This window comes from Monodelphis domestica, chromosome 2 (genome assembly GCF_027887165.1).
Source record: "Monodelphis domestica isolate mMonDom1 chromosome 2, mMonDom1.pri, whole genome shotgun sequence".
Classification (NCBI taxonomy): Eukaryota; Metazoa; Chordata; class Mammalia; order Didelphimorphia; family Didelphidae; genus Monodelphis; species Monodelphis domestica.
In genome coordinates, this window is record NC_077228.1 from 408,798,698 (window position 1) to 408,820,945 (window position 22,248).

Genomic DNA, 22,248 nt, shown 5'->3' on the forward strand with positions numbered 1-22,248 from the left:
ACCAAATAGCAAGTAGGAAGAACATGAACAAGTTGGAGGATGATAACCCATGCTTCCTTTGTAATGAGAAAAGAAATCATAGGATCATTGACTTAGAGCTAGAATGGAATGTAGGAGACTATTGATTATAATTTCTTAATTTTGCAGACGAGGAAACTGAGGTTCAGAGTGGTTAAACAACTTACCCAGGGTCACAGCTAGTGAATGTCTGAAGCAGAATTCAAACCTAGCTCTCTCTGACTCCTAAGTGGAGTATGCTATTCCACAAGGTCCAAAGCACTAACTTTCTAAGGCTGAAATTTCAGATATCACAAGTTGAGGAACCTAAAACCAAGTGAACTTATAACCATCAATATTAAATTGTGTTGGTAAGTCCCTTTTAGTAGGCATACCCTATATTAAAAAAAAAGATAAAAAGGGAAATTTGTACCCTGAGGGAAGTTTGGACTTTTGGTATGGAGAGGGGGAAAGAGAGGAGCACCCCCTTCTCAAAGTGGGGTTTAGGGGAGACAGCAGATGTAATGAGTTGGCTCAGAGAGAGGAAAGCGGATTTGAAGATTTCCCCTATTCTGCCTTCCCTCCTTAGCTAAAGTCACTCTCCCAGATTTGCTCTTGTCCCTCTTGTCCCCCTTCCACTACTTGAGACCCAAAGGGTCTCCCCTTGATCTGTTTACTTACACTCAGTTTGGGGAACAGATAACTTTTAATGTCAACTCAATCAGGTAATACAAAAGGAATAACAGGCAGGGAAGAATGGGAAAAGGAGTGTGGGAAAAGGGGGTCCCTGTCTCTATCTAAACCCTTTCCCCTCCCTCCTTGAGTTTGGGGGGGAACTCAGGTCTTGGCAGTCTGAGCCCTCTGAGAGAAAGTCAGGTTAACTCACCCTTGGGCAACAGGAGCTGAGGTAAAGTCTGCTCCGGTTTCTCTTCAGAAGTCCCTTCAATTGAGAAGTGTTGGTGGGAAGGATTTCCAGTCACCAGCAGGAAAAGTGGGTAACCCTCAGGAGAAAGTCTTTTTTCCCAACTTCTCTCTTTGGCTTCTCAAGACCGAGAGACCCTCACTGCTCTCCCAGCCAGAGTCTTCTCCTCCTCTGGATTCCACTCCTGGGCCCCTCCCCATCAAGGTGATCACTTTCACATACTCTTCAGCCTAGCACTTTTTCTCTAATGCCAACCTCTGTCACAACCCTGAAGCATGTCAGACTGTTTTAGAAATCTCTCTAGGTTGCTGATTTTTGCAATTCTTTCCCCAAGTTGCTGAAGAATACTATAACTGTTGTCAATTTCAATTTTCTTTGTATCATCACTAGCTAGTACATTTTTCTTTTTCTAGCATATTGGAATTCACAATTCCTATTCCAACACTAAGGAGGGAGGGTGTTTCTGTCCTTCAAAGAACTCAGTCAGAAGTATTCACTTTTTTTTCCTCTTTACTTGAGAAATCTAAGTAAGATGGACTGAAATGCAAATTTTTATTCTATTTTGAAGACCAATTCTGGGAAATGCCAATTAAGGACAATGGAGAAGATTGAATTGCAGTAGTGATTATGGATTCACAGAGGAGAGTTCTAGCTATTAAAGTTGATGGAAGTTTCAGGAGATGTGCTAAAATTAATTAGAGGAGTAAAGCTGTGGCTATAATTTCCTTGGTCTCAAAGGAAGTTTTAATATGGTGCTATACCAACACACTCATGCTTAGGGTCAAGAAGAGAAATCTAATGATGTTTCATTCCATTGAATAGCACCAAGCTGCACATAGGGAATGGGGTGCTTATTTTGGGAATGATCAGATTTGTAATAGAAATAGTCACGGCAGGTTGAGCCTGCCTGGGATAAAAAATAGAAGCAATTTGGTTCATTTATTGGTTCATAAAGAGGATCCAGGATTTGTGACAATTGAAAAAAAAAAACCACAGAGCAGACTGTTGGAATTGAAAGGGACCTTTTAAAACATTTAGGCTAGGAGCTCCTAACTTGAGAATGATGTATTCCCGTGGGGTCAATGGATAGGATTAAAACTTGTCTTTGAATTTGCATAGGAAAAAAAATACATTTTTATTTTCACTGACTTCTAACTAAAATTTAACATTTTTTTCCAATTATTTAAATACATTATTCTGAGAAAGTCACAACTGTTACTAGGATGCCAAAGGAGTCCTTGTTACCAAAAAAAAAAAAAAAGATCAAGAACCCTAGACCTAGTACAGTCTGTACATTTAAAATGAGAAAATGGAGTTTAAGAGAAGGAATATGACTTATCCACAGTCATACAATAAATTGTTGCAGAAGTAGGACTAAATCCAGGGCTTATATTATTACTAATGCATTTTTTTAAACCTTGCCTTCCATCTTAATGTCAATACTGCATATTGGTCCCAAGGAAGAGTGGTAAGGACTAGGCAGTGGGGGTTAAGTGACTCACCCAATGTCACACAGCCAGGAAATATCTGAGGCCAGATCTGAAGGTAGCACCTACCATCTCTAGACCTGGTTCTTAATTCACTCAATTATCTAGCTGCCCCCTTCTATTTGTTTCAGTAGGGAAAAAAATGGGAGATTGTAAATGAAGGTGATAATGAATAGATTAGGAAACCATTTTTATCATCTATTATTTTATAGTAAAGGAGCACAAATTTTTAACAGATAGATCTCAGATAACATGACCTCTCATCTAAAAAATGTAAATGTTGGGATCAGTAATGTCTAGGATTAAGAATCACCATGGACATTTTTGAAAAAGTTTCACATTATCATTAGGTTTTTTTTTTAATAGTGAGTATTTTTTTCTTTTTTCTTTTTCCTTTTCTTTATTTTCTTTATAGTGAGCAATACTAGAAACCCTATTAAATTGATTCATATAATTAAAAAACCTTTTATAATGTAAATTAAATATATTTTTAATGATATACATAAAATTCTAGATTTCTGAGAGTAAGAAAAGTAAGATGATGAATTATTATGAGGGGCACCAAACAGAACTGAGCAATTTGTTTTAAGCCCTAAATCCTGACCTTGCAGGATTTTAAGCTATTAAAAGAAAGAGGGAGAGATTTCCTTAATACTTTCAAAACATGATTAACTGTATCCACACTACAAAAGGATATGACCATGGTGTTAAGGAAGTGGTTTTCCCTGGCAAGAAACTAAAGGGAATGGACTAACACAGAAGCAAAAGGGTTTTAGGTTAGATATTAAAAAAGACTAGATAATAAAAAGATTTTCTTTTCTCCAAGGGACTTAAAACATTGGAATGAGTGGAAAATGGCTCTAGATTTTCTTTCTTTTTTTTAAATTTAATTTATTTAGTCAATTTAGAACATGATTCCTTGGTTACAAGAATCGCATTATTTCCTTTCCTCCCCTCCTCCCATTCTTCCCACAACCTACGTGCAATTTCATTGGGTATTATATGTGTCCTTGATCTGAACCTATTTCCATGTTGTTGGTATTTGCATTAGGATGTTCATTTAGAGTCTACATCCCCAACCATATCCCCTCGACCCATGTATCCAAAGCAGTTGCTTTTCTTCTGTGTTTCTACTCCCACAGTTTTCCCTCTGAACATGGATAATGTTTTTTTCTTGTAGATCCCTCCAAGTTGTTCAAGATCACTGCATTGCCACTAATGGAGAAGTCCATTACATTCACTTGTACCACAGTGTATCAGTCTGGGTCTGGCCCAGGATGTTAGAGAAAAGAAGAGATGGTTAAGAAGAGATACAGGGAAGGCAAAATTGACAGGTGTTGGCCACACTGGATATCTCAAAAACATGGAGGTTGAAGAGTGTGCTCAGTTAGGCAGCATTGAACTGACACAGATTTTGCCTTTCTGATGAATCATGTAACCAAGGTCATAATCATTTGTTTTAGGTTCACAGATCTAAAGTTAGAAGGGACCTCAAAGGTCATTTAGTTTAATCTCCTCATTTTATAGATGAAGCAACTAAGGCTTAGGAAGTTTTCTTGACTTGCTCTAAGCTCCTTCAGGGTAGGGACTATTTTTGTCTTTGACTTAGCATAGGAGCGTAATAAATTGTTCAATATCACACAGTAAGTATCAGAGATGGGACCCAAAGCCAGGACTTCTTAAAAAAAAAACCAGTTTTCTTTCCACTCCATTCTACCATACTATACTGTCCATTAAAGAAGCCAGAGTTCTGAAGGTAAATAGGTATATTTTCTAAATCAATAAAAAGATGGTAATAGCACATATCTGAACAATAAATACATTTTATATGACATATGTGTGTGTACACACATACACGCATATTTATATTTATATTTATTATATATATATATTTATATGTAGTCTGCACTAATATTTGATCCACCAAGGAAAGATGACCATTTATATACTTATCCTTATCATTTTTAAAGAAAATGATTTTCCAAATGGTATTTTTTTTTAAATACTGGGGATACTTAAAAATGGGGTATACAGGGGCAGCTGGGTGGCTCAGTAGTTTGAGAGTCAGGCCTAGAGATGGGAGGTCCTGGGTTCAAATCTGGATTCAGACACTTCCCAGCTGTGTGACCCTGGGCAAGTCACTTAACCCCCATTGCCTAGCCCTTACCACTCTTCAGCCTTGGAGCCAATAACACAGTATTGACTCCAAGACGGAAGGTAAGGGTTTAAAAAAAATGGAGTATACAGTGCTCTTGCTTGCCTATAATCTTCAGCCCTAAACTATCTCAGGACCACCCAACATATTTTAATTTTTTACTTTAACTTTGATACTTTAAATCTCTCCAGACATTTCGAACAACATTTTTCATAAACACTTTAATTTATCCTTGTAGTTATATACTTTATATGAAACAGGCCAGTAATACAATCAGAGAATAATAAATTTAACATCTAAATACAACACCTAACAGTTTTTGAGTTCTGTAAAGAGTTTTTCAAGTCACCTTTTCATATATTAACCCATTTGAAAGAGGCAGCAAAGTAGTGGATAGAGGGACAAACTTGGAGTAAGGAGGTCTTGGATCCTGATTTTTGCCTTAGAAACACACATAGAAATGTGATCAGGGACAAGTCATTTTTATATGTGACAACAACCTGTTGGAATAGTCAAGGCACTATTTCCCCCTGTTATAGAAATACACAGAGGTGTGGTGACATTATGTGAATTGCAATTGGTAAGTGCTAGAAAGAAAACTAGAATCTTGGTACATTAGCTCCTAAGTCCAAAGTTCTTTTCATTTCATTAGAGTTTGTAGTTAGAGAGAGAAGTAGAGCCTTTTAAAAAACTAAAACAAAGTTTTCTCCCTCCTTCCCTCTCTCCCCACCCAATTTACTCTGCAGAGAATATGCCTGTTAGCGCATTAATCCTCGGCATTATTGGGTAAGGGTTCTCACTTGGATTGCATAATGAAAAATTTGGAAGATAAGACTGACAAAGGGAGAAATTAACATGAGAAAAGACCCAGACACTCCAGATGCCATAATGTATCATGATGGAAAAGCAAGAAAGGGGGGCAACAGAGACATTTGAGACTGTATACTTTTATTCTACAGCTAGCCCCATAAGCCTTCATAAAACACATATTTATGATGTAAATTGAAAGAAGCCAGAAATCTATATAGCCATCTGGCTGATTTAAGTATATTTTTATAGTATCTTCCTTAAAAAGATCAGAAAAACTCGACGGTGTGGGAAGGAGCCAGGATGGAAAAAATTTTCTCCAGCTGACCATTTTATTACCAAGGCTTCCCAGGTGTCAAAAAAAAAAAAAATCAGCCATAATTTTGGAAAGAAGGAGAGTCACAAAGGTAACCAGCTCCCAATCTGAGTTTAGGAAGAATGACAGACAAAGACACAGTTAAAGGGCTGTGGGTCAGCTCTCATTTCCTAGCCACATGAAGGCATCTCAATTAAAAGCACTTTTTATCTTGTCCTGGGCTTTTTGGCTCCTCTGGAGGAGGAGACAATGACCTTCTATGCAGTCACATCAAAGGATCAGTGTGCAGGAACCATGTTAATAACTTCTCCATGTAGGATGGCTCCATCCAAGGGACTCTCCTACTTAACTGGGCCTTCAAAACAGCATGCACTGCCTCTGGCTCCAGCCTTTGGCCGCTGACTCAGCACCTTCCAAGCTGTCTTCAATAGAAAGACAGACAGAAAACGTCTGAAGAAATCCTCCCTCAGCCAAATCTATCCCATATGAAAGTGCAAACCTAATGAGAATCAGTTGTGGGGCCCTCTTCTCGGCTGCTGCTTTGGAATGCATGGGTGATTTACAGCCAGGATGGTTTACAGCCTTCTTCATCTTTAAATGCTTCCTTTTAATTTTTTTAGATTGCAGCCTGAGCAAAAATTCTCTCTCTCTCTCTCTCTCTCTCTCTCTCTCTCTCTCTCTCTCTCTCTCTCTCTCTCTCTCTCTCTCTCTCTCTCTCTCTCTCTCTCTCTCTCTCTCTCTCTCTCTCTCTCTCTCTCTCCCTCTTTCTCTCTCCCTCTCTCTCCCTCTCTCTCCCTCTTTCTCTCTCCCTCTCTCTCCCTCTCTCTCTGTCTCTCTCTCTCTCTGTGTCTGTCTCTCTGTCTCTGTCTCTGTCTCTCTCTCTTTGGTTAATGAAGGCAAATGAAAGAATTGTTCATTTTAAAGCATATATCCATTTTTCATAATAATAGCCTCCTTGGGGCTGCTGCATTCGAGAGTAGTGCCAAATCCACACACTTCTCTCCATTTGCCTGTGTAGTGATAAAGTGGCCCCAGGGTGGGGAACAGACTTGATGAAGATGCCTGTGTTTACAACAATGTGGCCGGATTGTACTTGTAACTCCCAGGGAGGCCTTTGCATGGTGACAGATGCTCTGAGTCTTGCACCTAGTCACCCTGGCTTCTCCATCTCCTCATGCATAATGGACTTGGTATAATGGAAATCATGTTATATTTGAGTTGGAGGATAGGGGTGGTAAGTAGAGAAACCAGGTCTTCTGATTCCAAATCTACAACCAGATACAAGGACTCAATTGTTCAATGTTCAATGTTCAATGACTTCATTGTTAACTAGGAGACTTTGGGAAGGCACAGCCTTTTTGGGTGTCAGTATCCTCAGAAAAAAAAGATGGTGCTCATTAATCTGAAGAATCCCATTCAACTCCAAAGTCTAAGATGCTAAAATCTATGACTAAAATGATTGAAGAATGATAAAGGTGAGGTTGAGGAAGGGAATAAACATTTACTAAGCACCTACTATGTTCCAGGCGGTTAAGTGCTTTGCACACATTAGAGAGATGGTGGCTTGTGAATATTTATTGTCTTCTATTACTGAAGAAATGACATTGGTCTTTGTCTTTCCATAGTTCCTGGAGATGTCTGTAGGGTTAGTAATAGCAACAATAATAACTAGCAGTTATATAGAACTTTAAAGTTTGCAAAACACTTTTTGATCTCAAAACAAATATATCATTTGATCCTCAAAACAAGTAAGAGGTAGAACTTGCTATTATTATCCTCATTTTACAGAAGTGGACCCCAAGGCAAATGGTGGTGAAGTGATTTCCCCAGAGATATACATTTAGTAAATGTCTGAGGATAGATTATGGTTTGTTTTGGTATAGGTTATTTAGTGATATCCTGCTTAGCTTTGTCATTGCCATCTTTCCTTACTCTTAGAAAAACATTTAAATTTGTTAGAGTAGCATTCAGTTACTGCTATCAATGTTCTCAAATGGTGTCATTTTCCTTCTGGTGCTATTGACTGGAAGTATACATGCACATTAGTTACTAATATGAGCAAATGCATGTATTAAATGTTTGCTTTTTCTTTTAACTCCATTTGTTTGAAACTATTTTGTTTCTCAATAAAATATTCCCATCTTTCCTTTTCTTCACTTACCTCCTCTGTAATCTTCTATCTCCATTAGTCCCATAACAAACTCTCTAACTACTTGTTAGCCCCCATACTAGTCTATACCTGGAGAAGCTTCTGCTCTGGTGCCTCCATCTTCTGACTGGCAACTTCTTCTGGAATACTATTTCCAGAAGAAAATCTAAGACATGATTCTCTTCACTCTCTCCTGTTCAGCCATCTCCTCCACAGCCTTTCTTTTTTGTTCTTCCTACTTCACTTCCAATTCTAGAACCATGAATCCTTATCAAATAAAATTCAATATTGTTTCTGGTTAGGATGTATCAGTCTACTTACTTGCCTCTGGACTATCCCTGTAACTTTCGGCATCAAAGATTCTCTCTTTGGCCACCATTCTGCTTTGTCTGATGTGTTCCCTCATTATAAATGTAAAATTCTTCTAGGGAAGGAATCATCTTTGCTTTTTTGTATTCATATTCCCAGCATTTGGCACAGTGCTTGGCACATATTAGATGATTAAAATATCCTCTTATTTATTCATTGTATCATTTGTATTTCACATTAACATGTTAATACAGGATTTATCCTTACAGTTTAAATCACAGACTCAAGTAACAAAGCCAGAATTTGAAGACATTTTTGAGATTATCTGGTTCAAACTTTTTTTTGAACAGAAGAGAAAACGGATGCCAAGTGAAATGACTTGCCTAAAGTAAAAAGTGAGCTATGGGCAGAACTTGGATTAGAATTCAGATCTCCTTTTCCCAAGTCCTAAATTACCTAGAACTTTTGGATTTGTCAAAGATTTTATCATGACACATTGGAAAACTATTGTTTCATTTCTTGTGAGGAAACTGTATGATTAGCATTGATTATCTCCATTTTTATGGATAGGGAGAGTAAGACAAAAAGTGGTTAATGATCTGCCTAGAAGTAAACCAATTTAGAAGCAGTCAGGTGTACAACTTGTGATCTTTATGGCCAGGCCTTTTGATATAGTCTGCTTACACACTAAATGCAGCAGGGCATATATCTGAGTAATTGCATCTTGTTACTTTCATCATGGAGGACAAATATATTAGATATTCAGTCTATTCACATAGGACAGATTACACAAATTAAATGGACAAGAAAGTGAATATCATCATGTGTTACAGATAGATCTGTGTGGAAATTTATGAATATGAGGCAGAGAAGTATGGTGGAAAATATTTATCCCATGATCAAGAAAAAGTGACATATGCAAGCATATGGTGTGAAAGAGGGCACCACAGTAGTTGCAGGCATTCTTAATTCAGATAACAAAGCTACTGAGAGGAGTATTGTTGTGGCTGGAAATCTAACATCTGCTGTTTGTCACTCCTAAATGCAGATTATTTGAAAAAATTCTTGCATTGACTTGCTGATAATTTCATATTTTAGAAGTTAGAGGCAATGATAAAGGGAACTGCTATTCTTGATCTGATTCTGACCAATAGAGAAGAACTGTTTAGTGAAGGTGAAATGATGAGAATTTGGGAGGTAGTGATTACACTATCTTATTGTCAAAGAAGGGACCAAACAATGTCAAAAAAGACATTAGATGAGATAGGGAATCAGGGCTTGATAGTTTCATAAAGAAAGCTTGAAGAAGATGGGAAGCTCTCAGAGAAATAAAAGAAAAAAGGAAGAGGTATATAAGAGGTAATCAGATGGGAAGTCATCAGGCATCTTTTGATGCTTACAAGGACTGAACCTGGGACTTTTAGAAGCACCTCTTCTTAATGGAGCATGAATTTTTTCATTAATATATTTGTAAGCAAATAGAGTGTCTTTAAAGCTACTATTTACAAACATATGTAAGTTTTATGTTTTTCTTCAGGATAAGCTAGGCTGAGATTAATGAGAGTTCATAATGGGAAATTCTGTTTAGTGCTAATTATGAAATGCCAGGTTGTTTTTAATGTGAGCCAAAATGTAGTTAATGTGAAGCAAGTGAACTAGTTGAAGATTTTAACACAACACAACTCTTATCAAGTTAGCACTTGCCTTCCTTAGCCTGTGGATGTGATATGCTACTGGGTATCATATTAGCAACATTAGCAAAAGTTGTGTTAATTTTTTCAAGAGCCCTTAACAAAGTGGACAGAAGGAAGAAAACCAGATGGAAATACTGCCAGTGCAAAAAAAGAAAAAGGTTTTATTATTACATTACTACAAAAGTTTGATGTAATTTCATGGACACGATTATAATAATTATAAAATAGGATGAAATGTAGGAATGCCTGAATATATGGCATGGAATATTATAAAACATGTATACAGAAAAAGGAAAAGACAAAGCTGCCTCATTTTTGTGGATTGCAAATTACTGAGTATAAAAGTATTAGATGACAGAAATTGATCACTATTTAGTTATATTGATTGAAATTTGCAAAAAAAAATTTATTCATTCCTTTTTACCAAAGTAACCTTTTAGGCAAAAGTTCAAATTTATTTAAGGTAGTGAAAGAAAATGAAGTAAATAAGAAAGAAATTTTTGCTGTAAGCTCTGATTGGTTTGATAGCTTTAAAAATCAAGTTCAGGGGGCAGTTAAATGGCACAATAGAGCATTATGCCTGGTGTCAGGAGGACCTGGTTTCAAATCCCACTTCAGATTTCTCCTAAAACTGTGTGATCCTGGGCAAGTCAACCCCATTTACCTAGCCTTTGCTCTTTTGTCTTAGAACTGTTACTAAGACAAAAAGAAAGGATTTTTAAAAATCAAGTTCAATTGCACAATGTTAAAATGATCAGAGAGACAGCCAATACTGCTTGGGACTTGGCAGACATATATTCTGATGTTTTCAACAAAATAATTGAAGATGGAGAAAAATAATGAACAATTTTTAATGTGAATGAACTAGTCTTATTCTTTCTAGAACTTGCATTTTAAAAAAATTAAAAAACCAAAAAGCACACACATCAGCCTGAAATTAAAGGGTATTAAGTTTTATCTAATATCTTTATTAGGTATTGCAGAAAAATATTTTAAATTAAAACCAATGATTGTTGTTGATCTTAAAATCCTCTAGTTCTGAGAGGCTTATTGATCAATTACAGTTTTTTGACAGTCAAATAAGATAACATAGGTGACTAAAGCTGTTTTCAAAAACTAGTTTTTGTCATGTATTTTAGCCCAGATTTTGAAAAAGATTTCAAGGACAACCATAAGACATTTAAAGCATTACTGATTTTTAGGTAATGCCTTAGGTGATTCAATTATACTTAGTTCATTGTATGAGAATGAGAGCATGTGAATTCCAGGACATGTGGATGAAGCTCTTTGCACCTAGCACATGTATGAAGATTTTTTTAAAGAAAAAAATTCAGGCATTATCATTAAAATATTTTAAATTACTGATATGATATTTCCTTCATATCATCAGTGTAAATGTTTAGGCATAATATTCAGGAATTTTTTAATTTAAAAAATTTTGCTTTTTATAACTATTATTTTGTAACAAACTTGAATCAGAAATACATTTTTATTATCCTTTGCTATTATATTGTTTACAGATAAAAATTATTAAATATACACTTGATAGTTCAAGGAGGTTGGAATGAATTAACATATTTTACACATAATTATAACTTCAAACAGTGCAAATTCAAATAATGCAACCACTTCACAGAATTCATTATCCATATTAATTGAGACCTAACTACACTTCACTATTACCTTGACTTCTGCTATTTCTTGGTCTAGCAAAGCTCCCTCTTCTTGGGGATGTTCAAGCTTTAGGTGAAAACACCTCACTTTGAGGTGATTCTGCCCCAAGGAAATAACTAACTTATAAGATGTGACAGGGTTATCATGCACTGATTCCCCAATCCAGTCTTCTAAACAGAAAAAAAGGAAGAAACAAAATAAGAGCAACCTTCAAACTTCTTTTATAGGCTAGCAAAGAAAAGTGGTTATTTTGATAAGAGTTTGTCTTCTCAATGGTGTCAGCTAACCAAGTCATCTTGAAGGCAAATTCAGTCACTAAAACTGATCCCTTAAAACAGTAATTCTTAAAGTTTTTGTGACCTTGATCCATTTGGCCCTTTGGTGAAGTTTATAGACCTCTTCCCAGAATAATTCTTAAATGCATAAAATAAGATTTATAGTAATACAAAGGAAATCAATTATACTGAAATCTCTCTCTCTCTCTCTCTCTCTGTCTGTCTGTCTTCGAAAGTTCATGGATACCAGGTTTAAAAACTCTTCCCTAGAAAGTGCCAGGGGATTGCTCTAAACCAGTCAGTTCATCTTGGGGCAGGCTCAGACTTTGTCCTCTTAACAAAGTGCTAATGAATATGTTACATATTTTATAGGGAGAAGTGAGACTATCACAAGTCCCAGATCTGTAAGCTCAGCAAAGAAGTTGGGGATTAACCTTTCTTAGAAAAGAGACTGATGTGGTTTCCCATCAACAAATTCCAGATTTCAAAAATACATGCTCTAGAATAGATGGAGGTAAGGGAAGTTAACAGGATGAGTACAAAAGAGTGGCATCATCTTATAAAAGAAGTTAAAGCTTGTGATGAACAAGGACAAAGAGGTATCTTTTTTTAGCTTCTCTTTCTTGGTTTTCCCCTTTCCTGTTTGACTGATCCTTCTCTGTCTACTCTATGGGATCATAATCCATGTCGCATTCCCTATATTTGGTTGTATGCTGGAATATGCTGGTAAATTTTCAATAACTGGTTCTTCTGTGAGTATACCTATATTTATATCTATATCTATATACACATATACACACACAACACACTTTTACATAAACTTTTTTCATCATTTTCTTAAGTCTAGACAATAAACAAAATGATAAATCAAGTCATGATTTATATAGCATGTCACTTTCTGAGATATAAATAATTACTAAAAAATTGGCAATCAGCTTGAAAGATATTAGAAGTTAGCTCCAACATAACCCTGAGTGTATTGTGCTCTCTTCTATTTTCTCTCTACTCTCTGAAACTTCAAGTCTCATGAATTAAATTGTTTTCTTCTTACAGATGGTTCCTAAATCTATATATCTAGCCCTCTTCTGGCATCTGAGATCCATTTACTCATCTGTAGCTGCTGGATGGACATTTCCATCCAGATGTCTCAGACATCTGAAAGACCATTTCTGAAACAACTCATCTTTCCTTCTAAGCCCACTGTTCTTCTGAACTTCTCTGCTGCTATCACAGGTACCATCATTCTTCTAGTCATCCAGGTTTATAACCTTGGAATTATTTTTGGCTCTTCATTTTTCCCTCACCACTCAGACAATCAGTTACAAAGTATTTTCAATTCAACTTTCATGACATAGCTCTCATCTGTCTTCTCTCCATGCACTCTTCATCCACAACCATTTCAATTTAGACTTTACTCATCTTTTGCAAGATGTCTTTAATCAGGCCCTCAAAGTCTCCTCAATAAATTCACGTTATGCAACTTATATGAAATTTATTGTTAAAAGAACCTAAGACTTCAATTATCCTCTTATCTTTAAGGAAATGTGCTCAGTGGATTGAGAGTCAGGCCCAGAGACTGGAGGTCCTAGGTTCAAATCTGGCCTCGGACACTTCCCAGCTGTGTGACCCTGGGCAAATCACTTAACCCCTATTGCCTAGCCAGTATTGACTCCAAGATGGAAGGCAAGGGTTTAAAAAAAAATAATTAAAAAAAATAAATTATAAACTCTTTGAAAGCAGAGCCTTATCTTTTCTTTTTGTATTTTGTATACTCAGTGCTTTGCACAGTACTTGACACAGAGTAAATGCTTAATAAATGCTTATCAGTTGACTAACCTCTATACCAATGATGCTTAAATATTTTTAGTTTTGATTCCTCTTTGAAGTGTCAGACTTCTACCTCCAACTGCCTCTAGTTATATCAACATTATTTGGATTTTCCCACACAACATGTCCCCAACCCAGCTGATTATATTTCCTTTTAAATGTATTCCTCTTTCTGACTTCCCTAATTCAGTCTGTGACATCACTATTCATCAGTCTTCTGTGTTTGTAACCTTGGCGATAACTTGTACTCTTCCCTCTTCTTCTTCCTCTTCCTCATTTGTAATCAATTACCAAATTTGGTTGATTTTACTTTGACAGTCTCTCACGTACATTCTCTCCTTTTGGTTTCCATTGCAACCGTCCTGGTATGGTCCCGTGTGACTGTCTGCTGGACCAATGTAATACCTTCCTTTTTCCCTACATCTATTCTTTCCCTGTTTCTATATATTTCTTACACAACTGCCAGAATAATCTTATTTTTTTCATAGGCATATTTGGGTCATTTCCCTTCTCCGCTTTATAAAAACAAACTTTGGTGCTTCTATATTACTCATCTTGTGCCTAAGATTTAAGGGCCTCCATTGTATGATGCCATACTCCTTTTATAGTTTTAACTCACATTACTCTCCTCCTGGATATCTTCTGAATTCCCTGAAACATTAGCCAAAATTTTAGCTTCTGCAAGAACCTTTCCCAATGCCTCTTAATATTAACGTCTTTCCTTTGAAAATATGTCTAATTTATCCTTTCTATAATTTATTTGTCCATAGTTGCTTGAATGTTGTATTCCCTTATTAGATTGTGAGATCCTTGAAGGTAGGGATTATTTTTGTCTTTCTTTGTATCTCCAACTTTTGGCACAATGCCTAACGGAGAGGGCAAACCTCATAAATGCTTATTGACTTTACTATATTTAATTTGATTCCATGCATACTAGATTTCAGTGTAATTAAAATCCTAGTCTCTATAGACATGAACTTCACTCTCAAACATTTGTGATCTTGCTTGTACTATTCCTTCCCTCTCTGAAATGTTCTCTTTCTACTTCTCTCCCTGTTGAACTCCTACTTATTTTTTAAAACCAAATCCAAATGTCATTTCCACCATGCCCAGCTAATAAAGATTCACTCCAAGTGTAGCTAGGTTCACAGTGGGTAGAGCACCAGGCCTGAAGTCAGGAGGACCTAGGTTCAAATATGACCTCAGACTTTCCTAGCTGTGTGACCCTAGGCAAGTCACTGGAGAAAGAAATGCCAAACCATTTTGGTATTCTTGCCAAGAAAACTCCATGGATAGCAATGGTCCTTGGGATCACAAAGAGTCTGACAGGACTGAATGACTAAATAACATTAGGATATAAACTTCTTTAGGGCAGAGACCATCTATTTTTTGCCTTTGCATTCCAAGAACCTAACAGTACTTGCAGCATTGTTGTTTACTTAATAAATACTTGTAGAATCACTAACTTATCTAAGGGAGTGCTCCAGGGTTTAATTTTTTACCTTATTCTATTGAACAGGATTATCAGTGGCTTAGGTGAATGTATAGATTGTATTGCTTATCAGATTTGGGGAGGACACAAAGCTAAGAGGGATAGCTAATCCAAAAAAGAAATCTGAACAGGTAGGATAGAAGAGTAGGCTGAAGCTAATGAGATAAAATTTAATGAAAATAAATATAAAGTCCTATGCTTGGATTTTTTTGAAAGACAAATGCAAGAACCTAAGATCATGCCAAAGTAAAATTAATTAAAGGGATTAGGAATGTTTAACCTGAAGAAGAGAAGATTTAATGGGGAATTTCAAAAATGTCTAAAAGCTTGTCCTGTAGCAGAGGCCATTAGACTTGTTCTCTTTACTTGAATTTCCTCCCCTCCCCTCCCCCCCAGGTAGAACTCATACCAATGAGAAGTAAAGAGTCAAATTTTGACTCAGTATAGAAATAATTTTTTAACAACTGGAACTACCCAAAAAATCAGTGAAAATGGATAATCTTATGTGGTGGCCCATCCCCAGTAACTAGAATTTTTAAAGTAAAGGTTGGAAGACCATTTGTCAAGGATGTTGTAAAATAGAATTCATTATTTGCCTGGAGGGTTGGCCAGATGACCTCTGATGACCTTTCTAATTCTTCAATTCAGTGATTCTAGGAAATGTTAAAGATTAAAGGGAGCATTGATATATAAATCAATAAAACACCTGAACAGGTTATGGACAATGCAAATAAGTCTTCTTGCCTTCTCCTTCCTTTCCCTAGTTAGAATTAAAATTAGGTTTTTATTTTTTTTCTTTTGGAAAACATATCACCAAGTATAGTTAGTAAATATCAAAATTTTTCTCCTTGTGAGGCATCAACTTGGAAGAATATATTTGAAGAACATTTGAAACTAATACAATTGAACCATACTTTTCATATTAATTTTCAATGAAAAAATGATTTATTATGATGCCTAAATACTACTTACTATAGCAATATTGATAATTTCTGGATAATTTGGGAAAGCCATATTTCTCAGAGGTATTTTAGAGATAAATATGGGTCAAATTGAAGTCAAAGGAAAAAAAATACCTCAATTTGTGAGATCTTAGAACCTGTCTTTAATGTAATTATCTGTGGTTCCTTTATCCATTATCCTGAGAAACACTCTCATAAAAATCACACAAGGTTGTGATGAAGTAAATCTATTCTTTTCCAGAGGCCATAAATGTGTCAGGCTGAGATAGATAACCCTTAAGGTTCCTACCACTTCCACAAATTCTAAGCCTCTAGGATTTTAAATGGTGCTTATGCATCTGATAGACCTACTAGAATGACAAAAATTTGTTTCCAAAATAAATTTTGATAAACAATGAATGAAAAACTGAGGGAAAGTGGTGGCATTGTGAGAAAGTTTTGTTGCTGTGAAAATATGAATAAGTTGAGAGAACATAGGACTATCAAATATAGTCTAGCTTCTCCCCACTTCTGCCTTTCTCCTGTCTCCCCAGCCTCTAGGTACAACAAATGTATAAATATGTGAAGGAATCTATTATCATGAAAATGATTTTGAATAGACAAAGTAATGGCTTGGAATCCCTTCAAAGAACATGGACCTAGAGAAGTTGTAACTTACTTCACTACTTGGGTGGCTTTCCCAGGAACACGACTCCTTCTCTTGAGAGAGAATCTCTCTTCGGAAAGTATGATCACCCAAGCATGTCTGACACAGTGAAGGTTCAAATTCGGACTCCCCCTGATGTCTGTGCATCACTGAAGGTCCTGTGTACTTCAGGTTGGTACTCTTTTCCACACTGACCATTGGGCTCTTAATCCATCTTCGTACCTAAAAATATATAAAACAAAGTGTTAAACATATTTGCCTTCCTGAAGAATCCTAAGGCGAAAGTAGATAGATAAATGACATAAATATAAGGAAAAATCACTTTAAAGACTTTTTAAAACTGTATTTAAATGACTTCAGAATAACAGATTGGCTGGAGGAAAATAAACAAAGGATCTATGATTTTGCCAGAGTTTGTCAATCAGGAACCATTTTATCAACTGTGACATAGCAGAGAAGTCCCAAGAAATCAAGTTATGTGACTTGCCCAGTACAGACCAGCTCTCAAGAGTCAGAAGTATAATTTGAACCCAGATATTCCTTGACACCAAGATAATTCTCTTACTAGGTCAAACTGTCTGCAAAGCATGACAGAAAACAGTGACCCCATTTTTTAAGCCACTGTTGTCAGTAAATGTTGGAAAGACCATTTTCCATTGAACAAATGTCACTCCCATGGAAATATCCTTGGGCTAAGAAGTGCTTCCAAATGTATTTCTTCATTTTAACATCTCACCATCATCTATTTCTGTAAAAAAAGTTAATATAGTTATTTACTAAATATTTCTTGTCCCTCTTTTCATATTTCCTGAGGGAGGAGGAATGCATACTCTGAGAGTGAACAGAGAGCTCCATTTTGGAGTCAGGCAGACCTGGTTTCAAATCCTGCCTCAGACACTTGCTAGTTATTAGACCTTGGGCAAGGTCCTTGATCTCCCCAAATTATCTCCACCACTGACACTTCTATCACCATTACCATCTCCTCTTCTTTGTCTTCTTCTTTTTAAGTAGTGTAAGAGTTTCAGCTCTGGTCATCAAACCTAGTGCTCTCATCTGAATGGCTTGGTGAGGTAGATAGCACAAATATGCTTAACTTCATCTCACAGAAGAGGAAACTGAGGCTTAGTTTAAATGTTTTCCTTAAGATCATATACCTAAGTCATAAAACATCTTCAATAGACAATGTGAATTACAACTTGTTGGGGACTGTTTATTACTAATAAACATAAAAAGCCCTTCCAAACCTAAAACAAAATATGTAAACACAAAAAAAGTGGACTTTATATGAAACCAGGAATGCTAGCATCATACCATTTTCTTTAAGTATAAAATTCTATGACTGACAACCTGCCTTCCAAACCATCATATTTTGTTATAATAGAAATTTGGAAATTTTCATTACAATAACTTGTATGATCTCCAAAAAAAAAAAAAAAGATCATATACCTAAGCTGATGGCAGTTCCAGAACCCAAGTCTCACAATTCTCTCTCTCTGTCTCCATCTCTCTCTCTCTGTCTCCATCTCTCTCTCTCTCTCTCTCTCTCTCTCTCTCTCTCTCTCTCTTTCTTTCTCTCTTTTAAAACTCTTACCTTCTGTCTTAGAATCAATAGTGAGTACTGGTTCCAATGTAGAAGAGCAGTAAGGGCTAGGCAATGGGGCTAAGGAACTTGCTCAGGGTTGAACAGCTAAAGACAGATGTGAACACAGGTATTGCTGACTCCTGGTCTGGCTCTCAATTCACTGAGTCACTCTGCTGCCTAATTATGTTGCCCAACAACATTATATTACTGTTCGGTGCTTTCAATTGTGTCTGATTCTTTGTGACTCCAAAGAGGTTGGGGTTTTCTTGGCAAAGATACAGGAGTAGTTTGCCATTTCCTTCTTCAGTCCATTTGATAGATGAGGAAACTGAGGCAAATATAGGTAAGTGATTTCCAGAGTCACATAGCTAGTGAGTGTGTGAGGCTGGATTTGAATTTACAAAAATGTATCTTCCTGACGTCAGGTCTGGCACTTTATCCACTGTATTACCTAGCTTCCTTCCCTTTTTCACATCCTAGTACTGCATTCAAGATAAGAGAAATATCTCTAACACTAGAAAACCAATGATTATGACAGTATAGATAGGAAAAACAAAAAATAAAAAACAAAACTGAAACTGAGAATGTTGCATAATTATTATGATCAAGTTTACTTCCCGAAAAGAGAAGAGGAAATTGATTTCTCAAGAGTGGGCAAAAAGGGCTTTAAAAGAATGCCTACTCTTTGACCTAGCCATAGCATTGTTGGGTTTATACCCCAAAGAGATAATAAGGAAAAATACATGTACAAAAATATTCATAGCTGCACTCTTTGTGGTGGCAAAAATATGATTCTTCTTGGCTTTTGCTGCTTGTCTCTAATCTCTTTTTCAAAGAGAAGTTTGGAAACATCCTACTTTCTTTTGTTAGTAGTAGCCTGGCCAGGTGGATAGAGGGGCTGGGATAGAAGCATGCTGGAGCCAGCCTAAACTGGCACATGGGAGACAATTGTAAAATTTTCAGTGTGAGCAGTCATACCTCAGAAATTGGCAAGTAATACAAATCAGGGCATGATTTATTGTTTTGAGGTTTGCCCAAACTTAAGAAAGTGATGGAGAAAATGTTAATACAGCAAATTAAACTAAAAAGTGTGTCCTGCATACATTCTCCTTTCTGGCCCTACCTTGTAGAGAGTCATTTGTAAAATATTCATCAGCATATGCTTGGCTAAGAGCCAAGTTTGGACTAGATGACCTTCAAGGTCCTATCTGCCTTTACATTTTTCTGTGATAGCCCCTCTGGCCCAAACTGAAGAACCCTGGCCAAGCCACTTAACCTCTAGGACTTGTTTGCTAAGTCAGGATTTCATGAAGCTGAAATCACCAATTGTTTACTGTAAACTAAGATACCTGCCTTAAATATTGATATTTGCTCATAAGCGAATCTATGCATGGATAGAATTTCTGTGCTTTGTTAGTGGCATTTTGAATCAGGTGCTCAAAGGACAGAATTCTGGGCAATCAAGTTTTTCTGATGTTAGTAGCAAATGTTTTTGATCAAACTTGAAAAAAAATTTTCTTAAACTATATTAGAGGCAAAAAAAAAATCTGTTTTTCACTATTATCCTTATTCACTGGGGTTTTGGCTTCAAGTCTGGTAGTTGTTTCTATTTAGTTTCCAGCCCTACATTATGAAATTAATCTTTTCACTCTGGCTGACTTTCAATACACATATTTTGCCAAGGAGACTTGATTCTGGGCTTGTTAAGAATCTGTTTTTAAATAGATTTGTATTCAAGTGAATTTGTAGTTGCATAGTCTGACCTGAATTCAAATTTTGATATATTGACAAGTAAAACTTATTATTATTATTACACTGATTTCATTTGCTGCTTTATTTCACAACTTTAATTGATGATGGAATGATCAGGTTGCTGAATTTGGCCTTTCAAAGGGGTTATGATTGGTAAGAACAGGCAAAATGATTTGGGTAAAAGGACATAAAATTGGAGACAAAAGAGTTACCCTACCCCCCATCCCAGCCCCCTGCCAAGGGACACACAAATTCCATTTCTTTCACTCAACGCTTCATTCTTTCCACTCATTGATCTGGCTGAGATTGGACATAGTAACAGCAAAGATCATATAAGCAAATCATATTTTCATTAGACTTTATGCAAAGAGGCTCTGTTGAAAAATACTCAAGGGTCAGCTAGGTGGTACATTGACTAGAATGCCAGGCCTGGAATCAGGAGGACCTGGGTTCCATTCTGGCCTCAGACACTTTCTAGCTATATGACCCTGAGTAAGTCACTTAACCTCACTTGCCTCATCCTTGCCCTTCTGTTTTAGAGTTGTTACAAAGATAGAAAGTAAGGGTTTGAGAAAATAAAATATAAAAAAATACTAAACCATGTAATGCAATTTTTTTTGGAGGGGGAATGAAAACAACTGATTTGGGTGGAGTCAATGAATTACAAAATAGGCCTATTTAAGGTAAGAACTTCTGCAATATAAGCAATAGATATTTTCATAGAATTTCAGTACTGAGCACTCAGTGATAACTTAGTTCAGTCCCTTCATTTTGTAGACTATGCCCAGAGAGGTGGTATTGACTTGTCCAACACAAACAGCAAATTAGAATCAGAGTTAGGGCCATTTTCTTTGGAGTTCAGCAATATAATTAGTGAATCATTGTCTTTTGGCATGTAAACTCTTGCCTTAGAGTAAGTGAAGACTTGCATTTGGTCTCTTCCTTGATTCTTTCTGGCCATGATATTTCACAGAATGATAATTAACTCCGAGGGGGCACATTCCCAGACTAGGAACAAAAAAAGCTTTATGTGTGTTTTAATGTTGTTGTTTTTTTTGTCTTGTTTTCCTGACACTTTATAGCTATTCAAAAGCCTTTCAAATTTTTACTTGAAACTTTACCACACCCACACCAGTGGGAGATGTCAAGGGGAAAAATCATTTGCATGTCCCCAACATCATCTAGGAGTAACATTCATATTTCTGGAGAGATATGTGTATCACACTTTATTGTTTTCCAGTTAAATTTGTGTAAATATCACATATTTTTCCAATGACCTTCCAAGTGAGATTGTGTGCTAAGGAACAGAAGTTGTCTTCATACCTTCCAAGGGGGGCAGAAATTTGACTTTATTTATTTATTTTTAAACCATTACCTTCTAACTTAGAATCAACATTGATTCTAAGGCAAAAGAGCAGTAAAGACTAGGCAATGGGGGTTAAGAAAGAAGTTTAACTTTAAAGGAGAAAAATGTTTTCCTTCATATTCATCACTAGCTTGCTATTTAATCTTAGACAGGATGGATTAGACCATTTTTATACTTTCAGCAAAATAGAGACAGTGATAGCTGATCTCTTCCTACCTGAAAGGGTTGTTTCAAGGAGAATTTTGACAGTTTAAAAGAATTTGGTGCTCCAAGAGGTGACTGGTATTGTGTAGTCACTAACTTTGTTTTTAATAATCATGTTACCGATTGCCTCTATTTCATCTCAGTCATTTTAAAATACTCTCTCTTTTGGCTCAAATCCTCCCATTCACATTAATTTTATCCTTTTTACTCAATGAGGCAATAACTTTGGCTGAGCATCCTCCCCATTTCTGATTAATGATGTGGTTTATGATGTGCTGTTCATCAATCCTGGGATGTGTTAGACAGTAAATCAATCTCAAACCTCTCCTTTGGTCTTGGGTTTGTAGAAAGTGTCCTCAGAACTGCAGAGGAGGTGAAAATCCAGACTTCCTTCCCATCTTTGTATGACAATTGACCATATGTTGGGTTGCAATACAGAAGTGCTTAGCTAGAGACACCTGCATAGAAGCCATAGGACATCGCAAGCTTGTACCTGGACTATGGTATCAGCTGCCTTGCTGGTTCCTCTTGGAAACTGAAGCTGCAGGTGCTAACTTTAGCTTCTTTTCTACTCCTAGTGGGGTAAATAAGACTATGTTTGTGCTCTTTATCAATGCACACATACAGAAATA

At 36.4% G+C, this 22,248-nt stretch overlaps 1 protein-coding gene and 1 long non-coding RNA gene across 2 annotated transcripts in view; one reads left to right on the top strand and one right to left on the bottom strand.

Moving 5' to 3' along the window:
- Positions 1–16,962, top strand: part of LOC103100447 (uncharacterized) — a 65,478-nt gene extending 48,516 nt beyond the window's left edge. The window contains exon 4 of the long non-coding RNA XR_001627158.2: positions 16,600–16,962. This is a non-coding gene — a long non-coding RNA (uncharacterized LOC103100447). The remainder of the gene's footprint in view (positions 1–16,599) is intronic.
- The window catches only part of SGK1 (serum/glucocorticoid regulated kinase 1), a 159,479-nt gene that overhangs the window by 82,774 nt on the left and 54,457 nt on the right, over positions 1–22,248 (bottom strand). The window contains exon 2 of the mRNA XM_003340387.4: positions 16,725–16,934. Within this exon, the coding sequence (XP_003340435.1) occupies positions 16,725–16,934 (210 nt within the window). The remainder of the gene's footprint in view (positions 1–16,724; positions 16,935–22,248) is intronic.